We start from the raw sequence: 24,868 nt of genomic DNA, 5'->3' as shown, positions 1-24,868 counted from the left end.
GGTGAGGGTGTGACCACTGAGCTACGGGCGAGTCCCTGGTGGTGGTGACGTCACAGTGTTGTGGTGTCACAGTTGATTGTGACACTTGTGTTACCTGGTGTGTTACCTGGTGTGTCCCTACACCACACAGGTACACTGTACCACATCTCACTAACATCCCTGCCACTTGTACCACCTTAAATACGGGGAGAAGCCACAAGACCCTGCCAGGCAGGGGCTCCCTGTACGGTACTGTACACAAGACACTCTTGTGGTGTTAAGATTATTATGGGTCATAATTATGGAGTTGTCATATAATACCCACTAAGGGGGCATTTTATGAAGGGCTTTTGATCCAAGGGTCCTTTACCTGGTTACCTCCCACTTAACTAGTGCTCTTTGACTCCTACAGGCTTAGCGCTCTCCCATGCTAATCTTTTTACTTCATAACATTCTGTATAATCTTGCGGGTTTAGCTCTCTTCCATAATTCTAATAATTATAATACTTTATAACATCTGTAGACCCCAGTGGGTTTAGCTCTTGGTTATATTTGTAATAATAATAATCTTACATTTGTAAATTTAATATAAATACTACAGCTTAATGTGTCAAATATGTCTTGTTATAAATGTTCTTTTGGCTACTCGGCATTGTGTGACCCATACGGGTTTAACACCTTTTATTAATTAAATAACCTGTGTGTTTTTCTGGGGATTGAGCTATAGCGCTTGGCACCCCCCACCCACTGACTGAGGTGCATAGTGGCACCCAAGTATTGTACTGTGGGGTTACTCTTCGGCTTCTTGCCGCCCACATTAATATGTATACTTATGGATCTTGTTGTTTATTCATAACAAAAATGTTCATAGATAAACTTTAATTAACCTAACCTGTCTTTCCCTATCCTAACTACCTAACTTAATTTTACTTAACCTAACTCTTAATGCTTCCTATCCTAACTTTACTTAATCTAACTTTATGTAACCTATCTTAAAGACAAATTGAGGGGTAATATAATTGAGGTATACAGTTAGGTACTTTAATTATATCATCAGTTCATTTTTAAAATGTTGTACATAAGTAAATATGCTACATAAAATACAACATTCTCAGTTCATGTCGGTTAACTCATGACCATAAAATGAAATGTGCAGCCTTGACTCCTGCCCACGTCTTTGTAAAATTTAAGGCACAACTGGCATAAATCAGTAATTGATAACAAGACGATCGTTGGGCTAACACCCGGATCATTGCAACTAGGTAATCTACATATATGCTGCTATGTAGGATTATTTAACTGTATTTATGTGCATCTGTACCTGAATAAACTTACTAAATCATAACTCAAAATTATCATCACTCAAGACCATCCTAACTCAAGGGACCACTGTACTGTTTGTATTTTTAGAGGTGGATAAGGGCAACAGGCAGCAGCTCCCCCAAGATGTTTGGGACAAACAGTTCCAATCGAGGAGCATTTTTGGAGGCAACAAGGGAAGCTAGAGAAGAGCGAGCAGCAGAACGAAGACGAGATGAAGCTGCTGTGAAGATACAGGCCACTGTTCGGGGCTGGCTTGTCCGTTGTTCATTGGATAAAAATGTCAGGTGAGAGAAATTTTTTTTTTAGGGCTTTAAATGTAATAACAATTACATTATCCCAATATTTTTCAATACTGTAGTTTATTTTCAGAACAGTATCTTATTACATGTATCCAAATAATTTTGTTAAATCTTACAAAGCTTATTCACTGGCAATGTACTTATTGTCTTTTGGGGTTATTGCTTCTTGATGATTGTTTTGAGAATTGGTTTCTTCTAATGACATGGTGGACTTTCAAATAGCATCTAAAAAATGGACCAATAATTTTGCATTGTAATTGACATATACCAAGGGCTATCAGAAAGTTCTCAAACTCCTGTGAAAAAATATATAGGGTTATCTAATTACTTAGCTGAAGTTGTCTCCCTCAAAGTACTGTCTTTGGGAGGCTGTACACTGATTCCAGTTTCTCTGCCACTTCTTGAAACATATATGGAACTCTTCTTTCCTAATGGCATCTAGTGCAGCCTGTGATTTTGCATAAGTCTTACATCATTAAAACTGTCTCTTGAGTGCCATTTTTATTTATGGGAAGAGAAAGAAGTCATGGGGGCAGTATCTAGGGAGTAAGGAGGATGGAGGATGACTGCCACTTTGTTTTTGGTCAGAAAACGATGGTCTTTCTGGTCTTAAGTCAACAAGCTGGGCGCACATTTCACACCTACTCACCTCACGTTTAAATTTTCATTAAAAATGCTTTTACACAACTCATGAGAAATTGTCACAGAATTTGCACCATTCTGATGATAACCTTCATGAAAACCTTCTTCACTTTTTCAATGTTGACATCTGTTTTTGATGTTAAGAACATAAGAACATAAGAACGAAGGAACACTGCAGAAGGCCTACTGGCCCATGCGAGGCAGGTCCAAGTCCCTACCGGCTTAAGCCAATGCACCCAACCTAGTCAGGTCAGGTCACATTGACTTAAGGGAGGAACACGGCAACCGACCTGTTAGCACAAGCTATCAGGTCCAACTCACACCCACCCACATCTACTCATGTATTTATCCAACCTATTTTTAAAGCTACACAACGTTCTGGCCTCTATAACGGTACTTGGGAGTTTGTTCCACTCATCCACAACTCTATTACCAAACCAGTACTTTCCTATATCCCTCCTGAATCTGAATTTTTCCAACTTAAAACCATTGCTGCGAGTCCTGTCTAGGCTAGATATTTTCAGCACACTATTTACATCCCCTTTATTTATTCCTGTCTTCCACTTATAAACCTCAATCATATCCCCCCTAATTCTACGTCTTTCTAGAGAGTGCAGTTTCAGGGCCCTTAGTCTATCCTCATAGGGAAGGTTTCTGATACATGGGATCATCTTTGTCATCCTCCTTTGTACATTTTCCAGAGAATTTATATCCATTCTGTAATACGGTGACCAAAACTGTGCAGCATAATCTAAATGAGGCCTAACCAAGGATGTATAGAGTTGAAGAACAACCTGAGGACTCCTATTATTTATGCTTCTTGATATGAAGCCAAGGATTCTATTAGCTTTATTGCGAACACTTATGCACTGTTGTCTTGGTTTCAGATTACTGCTAACCAGAACTCCCAAATCCTTTTCGCAATCCGTAATATTAAGATCTACATTATTTAGTTTATATGTGGCATGGTTATTGTCCTGTCCAACATTTAGAACTTTGCATTTGTCTATATTAAACTGCATCTGCCACTTCTCCGACCACTGCATCAGTCTATTCAAATCTTCCTGGAGTGCTCGAATGTCCTCGTCAGAATGAATTCGACGGCCTATTTTGGTGTCATCGGCAAACTTGCCGATGTCGCTCTTTATGCCCTCATCTATGTCGTTTATGTAGATTGTGAACAGCAGGGGGCCCAACACTGACCCCTGTGGAACACCGCTCGTGACGCTTCCCCACTCTGATTTCTCCCCATTTATGCAAACTCTCTGCTGCCTATTTGTCAACCATGCCTCTATCCAGGAAAAAATTTCTCCTCCTATTCCATGTGCTTTAATTTTCCTCAATAGTCTCTGATGTGGGACCCTGTCAAAAGCCTTACTGAAGTCCATATACACAATATCATATTCATTACCATGATCTACCTCCTCAAATACCTTAGTGAAAAAAGTTAATAAATTCGTAAGGCAGGAACGCCCCTTTGTAAAACCATGCTGAGATTCGTTGATTAATTTATGCTTTTCAAGGTGGCTACGAACTGCCTCGGCAATTATTGATTCCATAAATTTTCCCACTATGGAGGTTAGGCTTATTGGTCTATAGTTCGAAGCTAAGGACCTGTCACCTGTTTTGAAAATAGGTATCACATTTGCCATTTTCCACTTATCTGGCACCATGCCAGTTTGTAGTGATATGTTGAAAAGATTAGCCAAAGGTGTGCTAAGCTCCTCTTTACATTCCTTTAGAACCCTTGCATACAGTTCATCAGGGCCTGGGGATTTGTTAGGTTTTAATTTATCTATTTGCCTAAGGACCATGTCACTTGTGACCCTAATAGTGCACAGTTTATTATCGTCCTGTTCTACATAATTCATCATTACTGGAATATCGCTGGTATCCTCCTGTGTAAAAACTGAGAGGAAGTATGTGTTAAAAATTCTACACATTTCCTTATCACTGTCAGTGAGCTGACCCGAGGAACTTTTGATTGGGCCTATCTTGTCCCTGATCTTACTTCTGTATACCTGAAAGAATCCTTTTGGGTTAGTCTTCGATTCTCTTGCAACTTTAACCTCATAATCTCTATTTGATGGACAACCAGAGTGTTCATCATCCTCAACTGATGTTCCTCCAACTTTGAATTGAGAAAACCATTCAGAACACTGTCCGATCCATTGCTTCATCACCAAATGCTTGCTGAAGCATTTTGTGAGTTTCACTAGCTCTTTTTACTAGCTTGAAACAGATTTTCACATATATACATGTTGCTTTCTTTTAAAGATCCATTCTGTTACCAAAAAAAAAAAAATTGCAACATCACACTGACAACACAACAAAAAATGCCTGTCTAACCTCAACAGAATGACTAATTGTAATGAAACTCACCATGATACTTAACATATTTCACCCACTAAGTGTGTGAAAAATTTATTACAGGAGCTTTTTGATAGCACCTTGTATGTGCACCATATGGGGCATATTCCATGGTACTCGTACCATGGAATATGCCCCATAGTCTTAGCTGATATTTGTAAAGAATTTCAGTCTTATTTTTCACTTCAGGTAATGTTTCTTGGTTTCTTGAAAAATGTTTAGAACATTATGATTGGACTACATAACTTTGGGTATTTTGGTACTCTTCACTGTGCTATTTAGGTATAAAGATAGTGAAACCTTTGTTGTATTATTGAGACTGTGCTGTACTTTTTCTTATTGGTATTTATAGCCCATTTGTGGAAACTTAGCGTATTTCATTATATTATAGGTGTAGATTTTTGGTTATGAGCAAATGTCTTGACTGCCTCACCTCAACTGCTTCCATGTTTTGTTAGGTAAGACACATATGCAACAGTTAGACAACTTTATTCCGAAACGTTTCGCCTACACAGTAGGCTTCTTCAGTCGAATACAGAAAGTAGGCAGGAACAGTAGAGATGTGAAGACGATGTAATCAGTCCATCACCCTTAAAGTCGTAGAATTTGAGGTTGTCAGTCCCTCGGCCTGGAGAAGTTCAGTTCCATAGTCAGGAACTATCTGAAGATCAAGCGACAGTGCGGAGACTTAAATACTGTCGGAAGGAGAGGTGCAGGGTAGTAGTAGTAGTAGTAGTAGTAGTGAGAGGCCACTGAGAGGTCATGTCCCTCTCAGATCCAACACTTCTCACTTGAAAAGCTTGTCCAAGGTGTTTTCTGTACCAAGATGCCACGTGTTGCAGTGTCTGACAAGATGAACATCAAAATGGTATACAATACCGACAGGTTGTTAGGTAAGACACATATGCAACAGTTAGACAACTTTATTCCGAAACGTTTCGCCTACACAGTAGGCTTCTTCAGTCGAATACAGAAAGTAGGCAGGAACAGTAGAGATGTGAAGACGATGTAATCAGTCCATCACCCTTAAAGTCGTAGAATTTGAGGTTGTCAGTCCCTCGGCCTGGAGAAGTTCAGTTCCATAGTCAGGAACTATCTGAAGATCAAGCGACAGTGCGGAGACTTAAATACTGTCGGAAGGAGAGGTGCAGGGTAGTAGTAGTAGTAGTAGTAGTAGTAGTAGTAGTGAGAGGCCACTGAGAGGTCATGTCCCTCTCAGATCCAACACTTCTCACTTGAAAAGCTTGTCCAAGGTGTTTTCTGTACCAAGATGCCACGTGTTGCAGTGTCTGACAAGATGAACATCAAAATGGTATACAATACCGACAGGTTGTTAGGTAAGACACATATGCAACAGTTAGACAACTTTATTCCGAAACGTTTCGCCTACACAGTAGGCTTCTTCAGTCGAATACAGAAAGTAGGCAGGAACAGTAGAGATGTGAAGACGATGTAATCAGTCCATCACCCTTAAAGTCGTAGAATTTGAGGTTGTCAGTCCCTCGGCCTGGAGAAGTTCAGTTCCATAGTCAGGAACTATCTGAAGATCAAGCGACAGTGCGGAGACTTAAATACTGTCGGAAGGAGAGGTGCAGGGTAGTAGTAGTAGTAGTGAGAGGCCACTGAGAGGTCATGTCCCTCTCAGATCCAACACTTCTCACTTGGCCTTCTCAGTGGCCTCTCACTACTACTACTACTACTACTACTACTACTACTACCCTGCACCTCTCCTTCCGACAGTATTTAAGTCTCCGCACTGTCGCTTGATCTTCAGATAGTTCCTGACTATGGAACTGAACTTCTCCAGGCCGAGGGACTGACAACCTCAAATTCTACGACTTTAAGGGTGATGGACTGATTACATCGTCTTCACATCTCTACTGTTCCTGCCTACTTTCTGTATTCGACTGAAGAAGCCTACTGTGTAGGCGAAACGTTTCGGAATAAAGTCGTCTAACTGTTGCATATGTGTCTTACCTAACAACCTGTCGGTATTGTATACCATTTTGATGTTCATGCTTCCATGTTTATTAAGCATATAATATTTGAAAACAGAGTAGTGAATTGGTTGAGCTGGGAATTGTCAGACTGCTTACAGTATAGTTTATAGTTAATGTGAAATTCTAATCTTAGTGGAGTTCATGGTCACTGGTCTGTCTCAGTTACTGATTGTGCCTTCGAGAGACATACCGAGCTACAACAGAATTTACTGACGGTAGCCTACATGAGAGCTTTGGATTCATCCATTCAAAAAACCATATCAGTCAAAAAACTTTGATAAACGTCATGTGCAGAATATCAGGGAATTCTTGAAAGATTAAGATGCTAGTCATATTAAGCAAACAAATAAAGTACTAGTTTATTCCACACGTGAGTAACGAAGAGGTATTGAAGATATTTATTCAAGGAAAGGTGTTGGAGTGCTATGCAAAATAAAGAAAGGACTTGGAAACAATGTAAGAAGTGGGCCATTCTAGAGATGTAATGTCAGTATCAGTACCAATTCAGTTGAACCCCCAAATTCGTGTACCTTCAAATTTGCTTGCATATATTACTCTACTTTTACTGAAGCATTTTCCACAAATAACTTTGATTATGTGTGTCTTTCCTCAGTTCTCTCTTTGCTACATATATCTTGTTAATTTGTCATACTACATACCCAGCAACTACACAAGAAATAATGTAAAACATCTATGATGATTGATTGTGTTATAGTTGATGTGATAGTGTTAATTATCATTTTGACGCTCTTCAGGGAAAGGTTTGACGACTTGTTCGGAAGTGAAGTAGTACTGTCGGACCAGACACCCACACTACCTCCTGCCTTGGATGTGTTCCAACAGATCACACACTTCATTAAGATATTTAAATTGGAGAAGGATGAGAAGAGATTTGAGATATTTACTAGGTAAATATACCTTTGATTCATAGCAATATATAGCAGTATACAGTTTATAAGTTCAATATATCCTTTCTATAACCAACTTTTGTTATGCAAGGCTTTGCTTCTTAAAGTCTCACAAGTTCTTCCTTACTCAGTATCAGTGTAAAGTATAGTACTACTGTACCGTAACAAAAGGTTACATATATTACACTTGTTAATTCACTATTGTAACAATGTAGATTCCATTATAATTTCTTTTACAGGTAATTCTGTGATTCATAGATTTTTTTTTTTTTTTTCAACAAGTCGGTCGTCTCCCACTGAGGCAGGGTGACCCAAAAAAGAAAGAAAATCCCCAAAAAGAAAATACTTTCATCATCATTCAACACTTTCACCACACTCACACATTATCACTGCTTTTGCAGAGGTGCTCAGAATACAACAGTTTAGAAGCATATACGTATAAAGATACACAACATATCCCTCCAAACTGTAAATATCCCAAACCACTCCTTTAAAGTGCAGGCATTGTACTTCCCATTTCCAGGACTCAAGTCCGACTATATGAAAATAACCGGTTTCCCTGAATCCCTTCACTAAATATTACCCTGCTCACACTCCAACAGATCGTCAGGTCCCAAGTATCATTCGTCTCCATTCACTCCTATCTAACACGCTCACGCACGCTTGCTGGAAGTCCAAGCCCCTCGCCCACAAACCTCCTTTACCCCCTCTTTCCAACCCTTTCGAGGATGACCCCTACCCCTCTTTCCTTCCCCTATAGATTTATATGCTTTCCATGTCATTCTACTTTGATCCATTCTCTCTAAATGACCAAACCACCTCAACAACCCCTCTTCTGCCCTCTGACTAATACTTTTATTAACTCCACACCTTCTCCTAATTTCCACACTCCGAATTTTCTGCATAATATTTACACCACACATTGCCCTTAGACAGGACATCTCCACTGCCTCCAACCATCTCCTCGCTGCTGCATTTACCACCCAAGCTTCACATCCATATAAGAGTGTTGGTACTACTATACTTTCATACATTCCCTTCTTTGCCTCCATAGATAACGTTTTTTGACTCCACATATACCTCAACGCACCACTCACCTTTTTTCCCTCATCAATTCTATGATTAACCTCATCCTTCATAAATCCATCCGCCGACACGTCAACTCCCAAGTATCTGAAAACATTCACTTCTTCCATACTCCTCCTCCCCAATTTGATATCCAATTTTTCTTTATCTAAATCATTTGATACCCTCATCACCTTACTCTTTTCTATGTTCACTTTCAACTTTCTACCTTTACACACATTCTCAAACTCATCCACTAACCTTTGCAATTTTTCTTTAGATTCTCCCATAAGCACAGTATCATCAGCAAAAAGTAACTGTGTCAATTCCCATTTTGAATTTGATTCCCCATAATTTAATCCCACCCCTCTCCTGAACACCCTAGCATTTACTTCTTTTACAACCCCATCTATAAATATATTAAACAACCATGGTGACATTACACATCCCTGTCTAAGACCTACTTTTACCGGGAAGTATTCTCCCTCTCTTCTACACACCCTAACCTGAGCCTCACTATCCTCATAAAAGCTCTTCACAGCATTTAGTAACTTACCACCTATTCCATAAACTTGCAACATCTGCCACATTGCTCCTCTATCCACTCTATCATATGCCTTTTCTAAATCCATAAATGCAATAAAAGCTTCCCTACCTTTATCTAAATACTGTTCACATATATGCTTCAATGTAAACACTTGATCTACACATCCCCTACCCACTCTGAAGCCTCCTTGCTCATCCGCAATTCTACATTCTGTCTTGGTATAAACCTTGGTAATAAATACCGACAAGTTGGTTTAGAAAGACACGTAAGCAAACACTATAACATATTTATTAGAAAACGTTTCGGTCCTGGAACCTTGATCACTTCTAACATACAGGGGTAGAAAGACATTATATATATAGGCGGAGAGTGAGATGTGACGCACGTGACCTGAGGAATGTCATAAGAACATAAGAATGGAGGAACACTGTAGAAGGCCTACTGGCCCATGCGAGGCGAGGGTAGACGATGAAATCACGTGACTCCTGTGTTGTTGGGTTGGTGCTGCTTAAGTATCATATATGCCAATGTTTTTGAAATTTTGTAGTTTCCAGTGTTGCGTTCTATAGTGTCGGTGACGGTGATTAGTGAGGCTTCTAGGCACCGTCGGCGTCTGAGGTCTGGTTCGGTGAGAACGAGTTGTGCCTCGTTCCAGTTCATCAAATGCCCCGTGGAGTCTCTGTGGAGGACACAGGCGTACCTTACATCGTCTCTGTTAGAGGCATTTCGATGCTCATTCAGGCGGACTGCAAGATCTCTGCCTGTCTCGCCCACATATTTCCTGGGACAGAACCCACAGGGGATAGTGTAGATGCCTGCTGTAGAAGTTAGAGGTGTGGGGCTGCGTTTAGTAGTGAGGTCTTTGATAGAGGATGTGTTTATGGTGGAAACGTTGATGTTACTCATACCAAGTGCCCGGCGAGTATTCGTGGCAACATCGCCACATGGGAGTACTATGAACTGTTTAGGGGGCTGTTCCATGGGCGGTTTGTTGAGGATAGCTTGTGCCTTGAGTCTGCAATCTCGGCTGAAGAAAGATGGGAACTGAAGATGTGTAAAGGCTTGTGTTATGTAAGTGCATTCTTCTTCTAGAAAACAAGGGCTGGAGATGCGAAGAGCTCTCAAGAAGAAGCCAATGAGGACTCCTCTCTTAGTGCGGGTATCTTGGTGTGAATAAAAGTGTATAAGATCGTCCTTGTTGGTAGGTTTTCTATACACTTTGAAGAGAAGTTTGTCACTGTCGGGAGATCTGCACAGTAGAACGTCGAGGAAAGGAAGTTTGCCATCATTTTCGAGTTCAAGTGTACACTTTATTGATGGTTCAACTGCATTGATCTTGTTGAGAAGGGCCTGGATATTGAGACGTCTCGGATAGAAAACCAATATATCATCAACGTATCTTAGCCAGGTAACGGTGTTGGGAATGAGGGTGCTGAATTTCTCTGTCTCCAAGTTTTCCATGAAGAGGTTGGCAAGCACAGCACTGAGCGGGCTGCCCATTGCCATCCCAAAGCATTGTTTGTAACAGTTGTCCTGATACTTGAAGAAGTTGAAATTAACACACAGTTCCACTAGATTGATGAAATCTAGAAGAGGTAAAGGGAGGTCGTGGTTTTCAGTGAGCCTCTGTCTCAGAATGTTGATTGCAGCGTCAGTAGGAACGTTGGTAAAGAGGGCTGTGACATCGAAGGAAGCCATGCTTTTGTTTTTGACATTCAGGTTGGAAATTCGGGAGAGAAGGTCACCTGAGTGTTTGAGGTGGGCTTGACTGATAGTGCCCAGAAGCGCTGAAAGGTATTTGGCAAGGTGGCCGGCTAGTCTGTGTGGTGCACTCCCTATGCCCGAAGTGATAGGCCGTAGTGGGATGCCAGGTTTGTGTGTCTTAGGAAGGCCATACAGGCGTGCTGGTTTCGGTTGACCTGGTAAAAGTTTAAGTAGTTTTTTGCCTTGTTCTGATTTTCGTAAGATGCTACGAGCCTTTTGAAGGAAAGTCTGGGTACTTTGAAGTAGCACTGATTCCGATACAGGCTGTCTTACCTCTAATTCTTTCAATTATAACCCTACCGTATACTTTTCCTGGTATACTCAGTAAACTTATTCCTCTATAATTTTTACAATCTCTTTTGTCCCCTTTCCCTTTATATAAAGGGACTATACATGCTCTCCGCCAATCCCTAGGTACCTTCCCCTCTTTCATACATTTATTAAACAAAAGTACCAACCACTCCAACACTATATCCCCCCCTGCTTTTAACATTTCTGTCATGATCCCATCAGTTCCAGCTTTCAGACTTTTTTGTGTGTTATGTTTCTCATATATAGTATATTTTTTTCTTTGCTGGTTGCTTAACTAGGAGTGCTGTATCAGTCTATTGTAGGACATGTTTTGCCAAGTCAAGACACTAATTAGGCAAAAAAGAAAGGTATGAGAAGGATGCTTCAAAATAGAAAGAAAGTAGTGGAAAGAACAGTCGGTAATTATAAAGGAGGAAGAGTTTTAGAAGCTGTGATGGCACCATTTGAAAATAAATGGTATAAAATACCGACACAATGGAAACATAAACACATATGCAGTTTAATGTGATCGTTTATTGACAACATTTCGCCCACACAGTGGGCTTTTTCAAGTCACACACAGATCTACCTGGGGTGGAAGGTACCGGAGAATTTATAGTCAGGTTCAGAATGTTGAGGTCAGGTGGAGAATGCTGCATCTGATGATCTACCGGGTGGGGTTAAAGAGTCTTGGGTAGCTTGGCAGGGGTATTGGAGAAGTTGTGAGTAGACCTTCTGCAGTGTTCTATGTTCTTATGTGGGATAGCGATGAAGAAGTTTCTTGGCGAGTGGTTCAGCTATGTTATAGAAGCCGTTGTTCTGGTTGAAATTGTTGGTACAACATCGCAATTTACACAACCATTTAATTAACTACAGAAACTCAAGACTTATGGCCACAGAAGACAACACTCAATACCGAAGAATCCTGGACTCATCGCTTATCTCTATAACCAACGATTTCATGGATTAGTTAGTTTAATATCTTTATTTTGTCATACCCATTGTGTGGGCAGCATTCAAATTATTAGAGGCACATAATGAGTCCAGGGACTGAGCCACAAAGTTTTAATAACTAAGCAAGTTAGTCATATGGGTCCCTGTTGACCACATAGATCTAGACACACACAAAAACACAGTAAATAATAACAAAAGCTGACCACAATATGTTTGGCAAGGTTTCTGCAAGCAACAGGTTAATCCTTTCACTGTCAGGCCCACAAAAATGAAAGTGCTGACAGTGTTGGAATTTAATAAACAAAATTTTTTGAAATTGTAGATATTATTTTTCTGAAGCTAATGGCACCAAAACTACAAAATTCGATGGAAAGCTTAATGATTTATACGGGAAATAAGTTGTTTGTTTGGGCGCAATTTACGTCTCGACAATTTTGCTCAGTTTGAATCCTATTTTAAGTCAATTCCATTGCTCAGTTTGACCAAGTTCTTAGCTTTTTACCTGGTATGCCTTCCAGTCTGGTTGACCAAGTTCTTAGCTTTTTTGCTATTATGCCTTCCAATCTGTTGATTGAACACAAGAACCCACTTATTTAACTATCAGAACTTCTCTATAACATTCACAGAAGTAGGTAATTTGGCCAGTTTGACAATTAAATAAATTCCAGTTTAAAAACAGAATCCAAAATAAACTCTGTAATACATTTCGGCAACTAATGCAACCTATCCATTAACCCTTTCAGGGTTGGCAGGCCCTCTCCTAAACTTGTTCTCAGGGTCAGAAATTTAAAAAAAAAAAAAAAAAATTTCTTATGGAATGATAGAGAATCTTTTCCCGATCATAATGACACCAAAAGTATGAAATTTGATGGAAAACTTACGGAATTACGCTCTCGCGAAGTTAGCGGTCTCGACGATGTTTGCGCATTGGTGATTTTGTCCACTTTGAGCCCTATTTTTGGCCAATTCCAATGTACCAGTGGACAAAAATCATAACTATTTCGCTAGAACTCCATGTTTTCTATCGAATGAGTACAAGAAACCACCCATTTACCGATTTCAACTATCCAGCAAAGTGGTCCGAAATTAGCAATTTTGCCAATTTCACACAAATTTCAAAAGATACCAATTTCCAAATAGGGTCCAGAATAAACAAGACAGACATTCCTGGCACTAAAATAACATTTCCTCTGTTCATTAGTCACATCCCCAGGCCTCTGTTACATTTCTTTTGTTTTCCACTTTGAATTTTTATTCTCACAAAAAATAGAAGATTTACTGTTATGCAGACTACTGCATTAGTGTAGAAATGGTCTAAATAATATCAGCAGACTTGTAAAAGAATATTAGACTCACCAATTGACGTGTATTGGACGCGTGGGTTGATTGATTTGATTTTGAACTCTGGCAAAAATCGAACATTTCTGCTACTTTGAGCTCAATTTCAAGGTACTTTTCATTGTGAAACCAATAAAAATCATCTCAATTTCCATAATATGTCTTCCATTCTATAAAATGAGACTAGGAAAACTAGAATACAACCATAAATAACATACGAAAATACACTGCAAAGTCGCTGTTTTAAACCAAAAACACGGTCGGAGTTTTTTTTTTTCTCATGCACTGTGTGCTGCAGGAGTTTTTTATACTGCACACACTGACCACATAGACACATTCTTTCATGTGTAGTCCTACCAGCTTTCTCTCGGTAGATTTGAAGGCGCTAGAATTTGAGTACTAGTTCGGCACCAACCCTGGCGTGCAAGCCGTAATAGTACGGCACCAACCCTGAAAGGGTTAATTGCATCCCCAGGCCTCTCCTATATTGCACTTGCCCTCCATTTTGAATCCATCATCATGCAGGAAATCAAAGTTTTATCCTATTTCTCGGATAATAAAATATAACCAGAAATGTTTGGTCATGGTTTAGGGGGTCCCATTGATTGAAATGGACTCATAAAAACCTATAAAACAAACTGGGGGGGGATGTGCCTTACCCTTTCTCTGGAAAAATTGTAAAAGATCAGATATTTCCGTGACTTTGAGCTCTGTTTCAGGTTACTTCTGGTCCTGAAACCAACCAGAATCATCCTATTTCAGTAGTGTGTCTTTCATTCTGTTAATTCATACCAAGAAGCCAATAAAATCATAAAAACCATCCTAGGAAATGCCTCACAGTAGCTATTGTAAAGCAAACACAAGGTCAGTGGTTTGCTTTTCTCATCATGCGGTGCATGGAGCAGGATTGTTTTATACTGTACACACTTGCTGCACTGAACCATTCTCTCGTGTCTAGGCCAAAATTTACCTCTCACAGGATATTTGAGGGTGCTGTGCTTAAAACATAGATATATGTAAGAGAGAGTGAAAGGGTTAAGGGTTAGAGAGGTGAGGATATTTAGGACAGATCAAAAATAAAAGTTGTTTGATGAACAGTTGATTGTGAAGATGAATGAAACTCTCTACATTATGTAACTTTCCTTTAGATATTTGTTGGCAAGCATGGACAGTGAGAACTTGCAGCTGAGTTATGTTTCCTGTGGCATGAATAAAGACCTTACTCTACATTGGATTCAGCATATGAAAGATGTGAGTATATGATAATCAGTATTAATCATATTGTATTTTAGTGATTTCTCTGTTATTTACACATTTTTGACACAGATTCTTATTAGTATATAATGTTATGTACTGAGCCTTCCTTTTTTAGCCAACTGAGAATTATTTTTTGATAACCTTTAGGAAAATATACAGGTTCTTGGAGTATGCTCATGTTGAATAATAATAGAAAAAAATATGCTGCTGCTAAACAGTACGGTAGTTTGCTGCAGCTAGGAGAATGAGTTTCCCAACCTTGAGGTTCCTGGCTCTAATGAAAAAAAGCTTACTCCTTGAATGTTTCTTGAAATGCCACACTTTGAGAAGCTTCTTGATTGAGAGAAGATACACTACAATATGCGAGTTTTTCTTGCATCATTGCCTCCAGTTTCTGCTATTAGCATTTCTAGATTAGTTGGTGACATTGCTAAGAGGATTAAATACCAGTTAGAAAAGCTGTTGAGCCTGGATATCATTCACTTGGTTAGAATAGTAGTGCTTCCTCTACCTTAGGGTTGCTTCTCATTCCTCATAGCTATGGATATAGGGTCATCTAAGCATAATGGTAAGAGGATCCTAGTCATGCACAGTTCAACTCCATTCCAGTCATTTTCCAAAACTACAAAAGCTAACTGTCAATACCTCCACTATATATATATATATATATATATTAAACCTTCTCAGAAGGATGAGGAGGGGTTGTTGAGGTGGGTAAAGAAAACTAAATAAAATATTCTCAGTGAACATAAAAAAATAAAAGGAAGATGACACTCGGTGAGTTTGATCTGGGCAGAACTAGAACCCTGAGGATGGTGCACAGTATGATGACTAGGAGGGTATATAAGTCTGGGGAGGAAGGTAAGAGGGGTAGAGATCATCCAAGGAAAGATGAGTGCTAGTGGCTTGCACATTCAGCAGGCTAGTGTGATCAGAATATAGACAAGTGGTTTGTATGACTTAATGTCCTGTTGGAATGTGAGCAGAGTAACATATAAGAGAGGATTCATGGAACCTGGTTTGCCAGACTTGAGTTCTGGAGATGGGAAATACAATAACTGTCCTCTGAAAGGAGGGGTGTGGATGTTACAGTTTGTAAGGCCATTTGAACTGTAATTTCAGCATGCTTCTGGCAATGGTGAATGTTTTTTAAGTCACTCAGCCTCACTGGGAAATGGCCTTTTTGTTAAAAAATAATACAGTGGTGTCCTTACAATCCAGTGGCAGTACCTTTGGCTCACAACTGAAGGACTTGAGTTCAATTCTGAGTGAGTAGAGATGTACATATCCAAATCTCTCCATACCTGTTACTTTTGTTCACTTAGCAGTATTTTGAATAGGTACTTGGGTGTTAGCTGACTGTTGTGGGTCACATCCTGGCTGCTAATGGTTTACTACACCTTTGGTAGAGTTGGGGTTTAAAATGAGCTGAAGTAAGATAGATTTGTTTTTCTATGTGTCTTTCTAACCACATGTCAGCTACACTATACCTCATCTATACATCAGGATGCAATTAAGTGGGGCTTTTCTGTAATATTTTCATGTAATAGTTATCCTAGTGTGGATTTTTTTACTAAATTGAATACCATGTCATTATGGTTAGTTTTTGAGAAAACACAAGTTTCATTATCAACAAGTGTGTGCCATATTTGAGATGGCAGGATCAGTAGGTAGATTTTGAAATAAAGATGGAATAGGAGAGGGCTTAGAATGCTCCCTTATGAGGAATATAGGTTTATTAGTAGAGTAAATGAAATCATTTATAGTTATAGATGTCTTCTGCTGAGGTAAGATCGGATAGCATTTTAAGTGACTCCTGACTCCATGGTGTGTTAGTTTGAGGAGTTTCTGTGGTCATGTCTGAAGTTTTCCATAAATCTATAAATAGTTCAGTTGGATATACAGTACCGTAGTCCTGAGTAGATTATATGTGGTACATTAATATATTTTTATGTGCACATTTACTTGCATTTGTACTTTATGCAGCTGGTGTCTGACAGGTTCTCTTCATTGCCTGCAAAGTATTGGAAAGTTTGCAAGCAGAAGTATCATCAGAGAACCGGCTGATATCCCTATACCTGCACCTCCTCCTTGCGTTTACTGCAACTAACACTTGGAAGATTGTGCGCATGAAGAATTTTGAACCACTTAGGCCAGCACTTAATAAGCTAACAGAAAACATCATGGGAGATTTAGTGTGCAGGGGCTTGTACACTACTTTGAATGTGAGTATTTAGCTATTACAGTGTAATGATACAGTGTTTGAGAAATTTTGGAAATAGGCAGTACAGTGCCTGCACTTTAAATGAGGGGTCTGGGATATTGACAGTTTGGAGGGACTTCTAAACTATCGTATCTGAGCACCTCTGCAAAGACAGTGATTGTGAAAGTGTTGAATGATGAATGTATTTTCATTTTGGGGATTTTCTTTCTTTTTGGGTCACCCTGCCTCGTTGGGAAATGGCCAACTTGTTGGAAAAAAAAAATTAATATTTTACGAGAATAGTGGTACTCTGTGGGGCTTTAAAATGAAGGTTATTTCAGTCATATGAAACACACTAAAGTTCCTGGTATTATGAAAGGACAAGATTGTGGTTTTTAGTTACACAACATTCTGGATAACTTGCTGTACTCTTCTTGCATCCTGTCCTCACATCATGTGTGAAGAAATATGTAGATTTTAATTACTGTATATGCATTTTCAGTGAGACCTTGCTGCCAGATGTGTCATTGCTTTTTTTTTCACTTGTGGTTAAGTAAACTTTTATACTTTTGTATAATATTATGTAAACCTACCCTAACATAACCTAATACAATACAAACAATTTAAGTGTTCAGAAATTAGCACCTGGCAATGAATAATAAAATGTTTTAAAAATTAGAATGGGTTGGCACTTTAAACTCCCATCAAAATATTCAAGCTGTTAACTTTATTGATCACCTGGAAATAAGATGACACGTATAATTAAAGCACTGAAGATTTTTTCCAGAGTATATCTACAGTACCACACAGTATACCATTCATATCATAACCTGTAATGAAGAATCACATTTTAATAACTGTAATGATATAAAAAATCTTATAGTATGTTGTGGTTTTGTTTTTTGCAATTTAAGATTTACTATAGCATTACTTTCAAGTTAGTTGTATTATTTCAATTTTCTTCTTCCCCCCCATCCCCTCCCCACGAAAACAAAGAAAAAAATAGAGCTTCACATGTTGCTTCTATAGCCAGGTTAGGAAGTGATTCCTGTCACAGATCTACTGGAAACTCCATACTAAATCTATAACAGGTAAAGATGAAGAAATGGAAGTGAAAACAAATCATAACTGAACTATGGACCAAGGCTTCACTTACCATATACTCGTGCTAAGGATGAATCCCACAGCATCAACTTTACGTGCAATGCAAGCAACTCAGAATCCTGGTTTTGGCCTGTGCTCATTTTCAAGACTCATAGGAGAAGTGGTGGTTCTTGCATACAAGAGAGAAATGTTGAAGAGTCAGCATTAAGAAATGTTCCAGTACAATAACAATTCATTTATAATATGTATATTATGCAGAGAGTAAGGACTGAAACTTATGAAATCCTATGGTTAAATTTTTGCTATAGGTGTTGTGCACCAAACATGAAAACATAATGGGAACCAAAAAAGCATATATGTAATCAAAACTATCCACTAAATGGGCTTCATTGGAAGCTTTGTGTAATATACTGTATTCCAATCATGTGGATTACGTAATGCATAAATTCATGGGTTGGGCTGTATTTCAGTGGGTCACCAATAGATAGTGATGCCTTGGGTATTCAGAAAATGCAGTTAGAGATGAAGTAATGGTAAATGTTTCTTCTTCAGGTAACCCTAAATTAGTAGTAAGCTGTAGATAAGTTAATTAAAATGGTGTATACACGTTACTACTGTATGACAAAAAATTCACAAGGATGTTGCAATCACTGTACAGGCAGGAACGCCCCCATGGTTTTACAAAGGGGCGTTCCTGCCTTACGAATTTATTAACTTTTTTCACTAAGGTATTTGAGGAGGTAGATCATGGTAATGAATATGATATTGTGTATATGGACTTCAGTAAGGCTTTTGACAGGGTCCCACATCAGAGACTATTGAGGAAAATTAAAGCACATGGAATAGGTGGAGAAATTTTTTCCTGGATAGAGGCATGGTTGACAAATAGGCAGCAGAGAGTTTGCATAAATGGGGAGAAATCAGAGTGGGGAAGCGTCACGAGCGGTGTTCCACAGGGGTCAGTGTTGGGCCCCCTGCTGTTCACAATCTACATAAACGACATAGATGAGGGCATAAAGAGCGACATCGGCAAGTTTGCCGATGACACCAAAATAGGCCGTCGAATTCATTCTGACGAGGACATTCGAGCACTCCAGGAAGATTTGAATAGACTGATGCAGTGGTCGGAGAAGTGGCAGATGCAGTTTAATATAGACAAATGCAAAGTTCTAAATGTTGGACAGGACAATAACCATGCCACATATAAACTAAATAATGTAGATCTTAATATTACGGATTGCGAAAAAGATTTAGGAGTTCTGGTTAGCAGTAATCTGAAACCAAGACAACAGTGCATAAGTGTTCGCAATAAAGCTAATAGAATCCTTGGCTTCATATCAAGAAGCATAAATAATAGGAGTCCTCAGGTTGTTCTTCAACTCTATACATCCTTGGTTAGGCCTCATTTAGATTATGCTGCACAGTTTTGGTCACCGTATTACAGAATGGATGTAAATTCTCTGGAAAATGTACAAAGGAGGATGACAAAGATGATCCCATGTATCAGAAACCTTCCCTATGAGGATAGACTAAGGGCCCTGAAACTGCACTCTCTAGAAAGACGTAGAATTAGGGGGGATATGATTGAGGTGTATAAGTGGAAGACAGGAATAAATAAAGGGGATGTAAATAGTGTGCTGAAAATATCTAGCCTAGACAGGACTCGCAGCAATGGTTTTAAGTTGGAAAAATTCAGATTCAGGAAGGATATAGGAAAGTACTGGTTTGGTAATAGAGTTGTGGATGAGTGGAACAAACTCCCAAGTACCGTTATAGAGGCCAGAACGTTGTGTAGCTTTAAAAATAGGTTGGATAAATACATGAGTAGATGTGGGTGGGTGTGAGTTAGACCTGATAGCTTGTGCTAACAGGTCGGTTGCCGTGTTCCTCCCTTAAGTCAATGTGACCTGACCTGACTAGGTTGGGTGCATTGGCTTAAGCCGGTAGGAGACTTGGACCTGCCTCGCATGGGCCAGTAGGCCTGTTGCAGTGTTCCTTCGTTCTTATGTTCTTATGTTCTTCTTATATAATATTATATTTTTTTAGTAAATTATTGCCATACATATAAACACATAATTTATTGTGATTTGATCGAAAGCATGTGTTGGTGCGAGGGTTGTGTCGAGGGAAGGCGGCACTGCGAGGTCCAGCTGTCACAACAATTACAACACTGGCACTGCGTCCTCTCGTGGCAGCTCAGTATTCGGACAAGCTTCTCTCACTGATCACCATCCACATCCTCAGTGTTCCTGCACTTATTCATCATCTGGTTACTTTAGCTCCTGAGGTATGTTCATAAAGTTTTTTTTATCTAGGTGTATACTTTATATTATTGTCATTGCATAAGAAAAAGTAGCATATATGCATATTGAAATTGTTCACTACAAATTTACTCTTGGGAAGCAATACAGTGTATGTGACAGTGATTTAAAAATTCTGAGATAATCCCTGGTCCAGATTATTGTCAAGAAAATTCTTTTTGTTAATCCTGTTTATATAAAATCAGGTGTATGTGGGTACAGTATTATCTGACATGAGAAGATATATTTGCTGTATATTATGAGCTAAAAGTTGTGCTAATTTATGTGCAGAATTTAAAGATTTATTCAGTGAAATGTGTCAAAGATTTAATTAAGCACCATTTTTTTTTCAGTTCTTCATACTTCTTTTTTATATGTTTTAAAAATAAAATTTTTGATTCTGATATCAAACAATTAATTCTGTAACCCTGAGTAATGAGTCACTGAAAGTAATGATGTAGGGGCTGGAACTTTACTTACCTGTATTCTGTAAGCTTTAACAAGTTTTGCCAGTTCATGCTCCTTTTAAAACACTAATTCATCTTCCTTATTTTTAGCATTTTTTTTTTCAGTGTTCTGTTTATCAAACTTTTTAACTCTATACAGTATTCTTTATTATCCCAGAAATTCAAAAATAATCCACAAACTTACTTGTTTTTACTAATGATAATTTTTTTATCAGGCATTACAAATGTTTCATGCCAATGAGCTATTTGAGAGAGTTGTGGAATTTGTACAGACGGAACAAAATTTGCGTATTGTCTTTAATACTCTGGAAGGTTCGTACTCTCTGTGTCTTCTAGCAAACCTCGTTCATCTGGCATATGAAGAAAAAGATAGAGCTCTTCCAAGGCTGGCATTTCCCAAGTTTAATGTAAGTACAGTGTAAGTTCATCTTCATTATGTATTTTCAGTTTGAAAAGTGTTAAACTAGTGAAAATCACTTTGCTTGGTAGCTTAGATGCTGTACATTATACTACTCAGTATATTGTACAACATAGACACTGCAATAAACTTTGCTACCCAGGATAAATTCAGCATTTGGAATACAGTTGACCCTTGAACAACATGGGTTTGAACTGTGTGGGTCCACTTATACGGCCGACTTGTTGAAAAGAAAAAAATATTGGAAATTTTTTTGGTTTACGACAATTTGAAAAAACTCGCAGACAAACCACATAGCCTAGAAATATTTCTTCTTTCAATGCACTGATCATATCCCACTGAGATGGGGTGGCCCAAAAGGAAAAACAAAAGCTTCTCTTAAATTTAGTAATATATACAGGAGAATGGGTTACTAGCCCCTTGCTCCTGGCATTTTAGTTGCCTCTTATGACATGCATGGCTTACGGAGGAAGAATTCTGTTCTACTTTCCCATGGAGATAGCCTAGAAATTACCACCCAAGCTTCACACCCATATAAGAGTGTTGGTACTACTATACTTTCATACATTCCCTTCTTTGCCTCCATAGATAACGTTTTTTGACTCCACATATACCTCAACGCACCACTCACCTTTTTTCCCTCATCAATTCTATGATTAACCTCATCCTTCATAAATCCATCCGCCGACACGTCAACTCCCAAGTATCTGAAAACATTCACTTCTTCCATACTCCTCCTCCCCAATTTGATATCCAATTTTTCTTTATCTAAATCATTTGACACCCTCATCACCTTACTCTTTTCTATGTTCACTTTCAACTTTCTACCTTTACACACATTCCCAAACTCATCCACTAACCTTTGCAATTTTTCTTTAGAATCTCCCATAAGCACAGTATCATCAGCAAAAAGTAACTGTGTCAATTCCCATTTTGAATTTGATTCCCCATAATTTAATCCCACCCCTCTCCCAAACACCCTAGCATTTACTTCCTTTACAACCCCATCTATAAATATATTAAACAACCATGGTGACATTACACATCCCTGTCTAAGACCTACTTTTACCGGGAAGTAGTCTCCCTCTCTTCTACACACCCTAACCTGAGCCTCACTATCCTCATAAAAACTCTTTACAGCATTTAATAACTTACCACCTATTCCATATACTTGCAACATCTGCCACATTGCTCCTCTATCCACTCTATCATATGCCTTTTCTAAATCCATAAATGCAATAAAAACTTCCCTATCTTTATCTAAATACTGTTCACATATATGCTTCAATGTAAACACCTGATCTACACATCCCCTACCCACTCTAAAACCTCCTTGCTCATCCGCAATCCTACATTCTGTCTTACCTCTAATTCTTTCAATTATAACCCTACCGTACACTTTTCCTGGTATACTCAGTAAGCTTATTCCTCTATAATTTTTACAGTCTCTTTTGTCCCCTTTCCCTTTATATAAAGGGACTATACATGCTCTCTGCCAATCCCTAGGTACCTTCCCCTCTTTCATACATTTATTAAACAAAAGTACCAACCACTCCAACACTATATCCCCCCCTGCTTTTAACATTTCTGTCATGATCCCATCAGTTCCAGCTGCTTTACCCCCTTTCATTTTACGTAATGCCTCACGTACCTCCCCCACACTTACATTCTGCTCTTCTTCACTCCTAAAAGATGGTATACCTCCCTGACCAGTGCATGAAATTACTGCCTCTGTTTCTTCCTTAACATTTAAAAGTTCCTCAAAATATTCTCGCCATCTACCCAATACCTCCATCTCCCCATCTACTAACTCCCCTACTCTGTTTTTAACTGACAAATCCATATTTTCCCTAGGCTTTCTTAACTTGTTTAACTCACTCCAAAATTTTTTCTTATTTTCATTAAAATTTCTTGACAGTGCCTCTCCCACTCTATCATCTGCTCTCCTTTTGCACTCTCTCACCACTCTCTTTACCTTTCTTTTACTCTCCATATACTCTGCTCTTCTTATATTGGAAGAAATTAAGAAAAAGTTAGGTATGTCATAAATGTATAAAATGTGTAAATACTAGTCTATTTTATAATTTACTACAATAAAATACAGCCTCTCTTCACTTAACAATGGAGTTGCATTCCTATGACCACGTTGGTAAATGAATTCGTCGCTAAGTGAGGAGCACACTATAATGGTAGTGGGTTTGTGTCAACCATCTTTGATATTCTTTTAATGTCACCTTTGCACCATTTATAACATTTCTGGTATATTTTTAAATGTTTATACAGTAGTGTACTGTATATTGTAATAAAAGGAATAGAGGAAATCAGCTCTAATACACATTATTTAGGTATGCATACTGGTCAGAGAGCCCGTTGTAAATCTGAGTTGTCAGCAAACAAGTATGTTGTTAAGTGAGGAGAGGCTGTGTAAACAAATCTCTTATAAAAAGTTAAAATTGATCAAAACCTACACACACAAACACTTGCAGATTATACATGGCACCATTTGCAGTCGAGAGAAATGTAAGCAAATGTAATGATGCAATATTAAATCTCAACTGCATAAAATTAACTGTAGTACATACTGTATTACTGTTATCTTTTCATTTTTGATGTCTGATGTTCGTAATATGTATAACATCTACAGTGTTTTGTGTCATACAAGACAATATTGATGTAGATACTGACAGACACAATTCATCTCATAAACAGATGATGTAAACTTTTAGTATTGATAAATACAGTACAGTGCTGCAATAATAACATTTTCTTTTCTCTATCTTACTTTATTGTAAGAATACAGTATATAATACATTTAACATACAAAATTGTAGGTAGTAGGTTGGTAGACAGCAACCACCCAGGGAGGTACTACCGTCCTGCCAAGCGAGTGTAAAACGAAAGCCTGTAATTGTTTTACATGATGGTAGGATTACTGGTGTCCTTTTTCCTGTCTCATAAACATGCAAGATTACAGGTACGTCTTGCTACCTCTACTTACAATTAGGTCACACTACACATACGTGTACAAGCATATATATACACACCCCTCTGGGTTTTCTGCTATTTTCTTTCTAGTTCTTGTTCTTGATTATTTCCTCTTATCTCCATGGGGAAGTGGAACAGAATTCTTCCCCTGTAAGCCATGCGTCTTGTAAGAAGCGACTAAAATGCCAGGAGCAAGGGGCTATATTACTGTATATATTACTAAATGTAAAAGGAGAAACTTTCGTTTCTCCTTTTGGGCCACCCCGCCTCGGTGGGATACGGCCAGTGTGTTGAAAGAAAGAAAAAAACATACAAAATATATGTTAATCAAGTGTTTGTTATCGATAAGGCTTCTGGTCACCAGTATAGGTTATTAGTAGTAAAGTTTTTGAAGGGTCAAAAGTTATACGTGAATTTTCAACTGTGTGGGGGGTCAGTGCCCCTAACCCCTACGTTGTTTAAGGGTCAGCTGTATATAGGTACATGTATTCAGTATGCTGATGAATAGCTCAAGAATATTAATTTCTCTCATACTCATAATTTTTTCACATGCAGAACTTAAGTTTTAAAATTAGAATGGTCTCTACAATTTGTTTTCTGAAGAAGGGAAAATTTTGAAAGAAGATTGCTTAGCTAGCCTGTTAAGACTACAGT

The 24,868-nt window shown here is 38.6% G+C and overlaps 1 protein-coding gene across 3 annotated transcripts in view; it reads left to right on the top strand.

The window, feature by feature from the left end:
- The window catches only part of LOC128701865 (ubiquitin-protein ligase E3B), a 67,576-nt gene continuing 42,708 nt past the window's right edge, over window positions 1–24,868 (top strand). The window contains exons 1-7 of one of the 3 annotated variants that reach the window (XM_053795829.2): window positions 1–223; window positions 1,390–1,586; window positions 7,369–7,521; window positions 14,629–14,731; window positions 16,738–16,962; window positions 20,143–20,331; window positions 21,027–21,218. In XM_053795829.2, coding sequence (XP_053651804.1) covers window positions 1,426–1,586; window positions 7,369–7,521; window positions 14,629–14,731; window positions 16,738–16,962; window positions 20,143–20,331; window positions 21,027–21,218 — 1,023 coding nt within the window. In that variant the 5' untranslated portion in view covers window positions 1–223; window positions 1,390–1,425. Of the gene's footprint in view, window positions 229–1,389; window positions 1,587–7,368; window positions 7,522–14,628; window positions 14,732–16,737; window positions 16,963–20,142; window positions 20,332–21,026; window positions 21,219–24,868 lie in introns of all 3 variants that reach the window. The other 2 variants (XM_053795821.2, XM_053795838.2) reach the window with 2 other exon arrangements.

The sequence above is a fragment of the Cherax quadricarinatus genome, chromosome 37 (assembly GCF_038502225.1).
Source record: "Cherax quadricarinatus isolate ZL_2023a chromosome 37, ASM3850222v1, whole genome shotgun sequence".
Taxonomy (NCBI): Eukaryota; Metazoa; Arthropoda; class Malacostraca; order Decapoda; family Parastacidae; genus Cherax; species Cherax quadricarinatus.
Note: the sequence above shows the minus strand (reverse complement) of the source record. Positions and strands in the feature narration are given on the sequence as shown.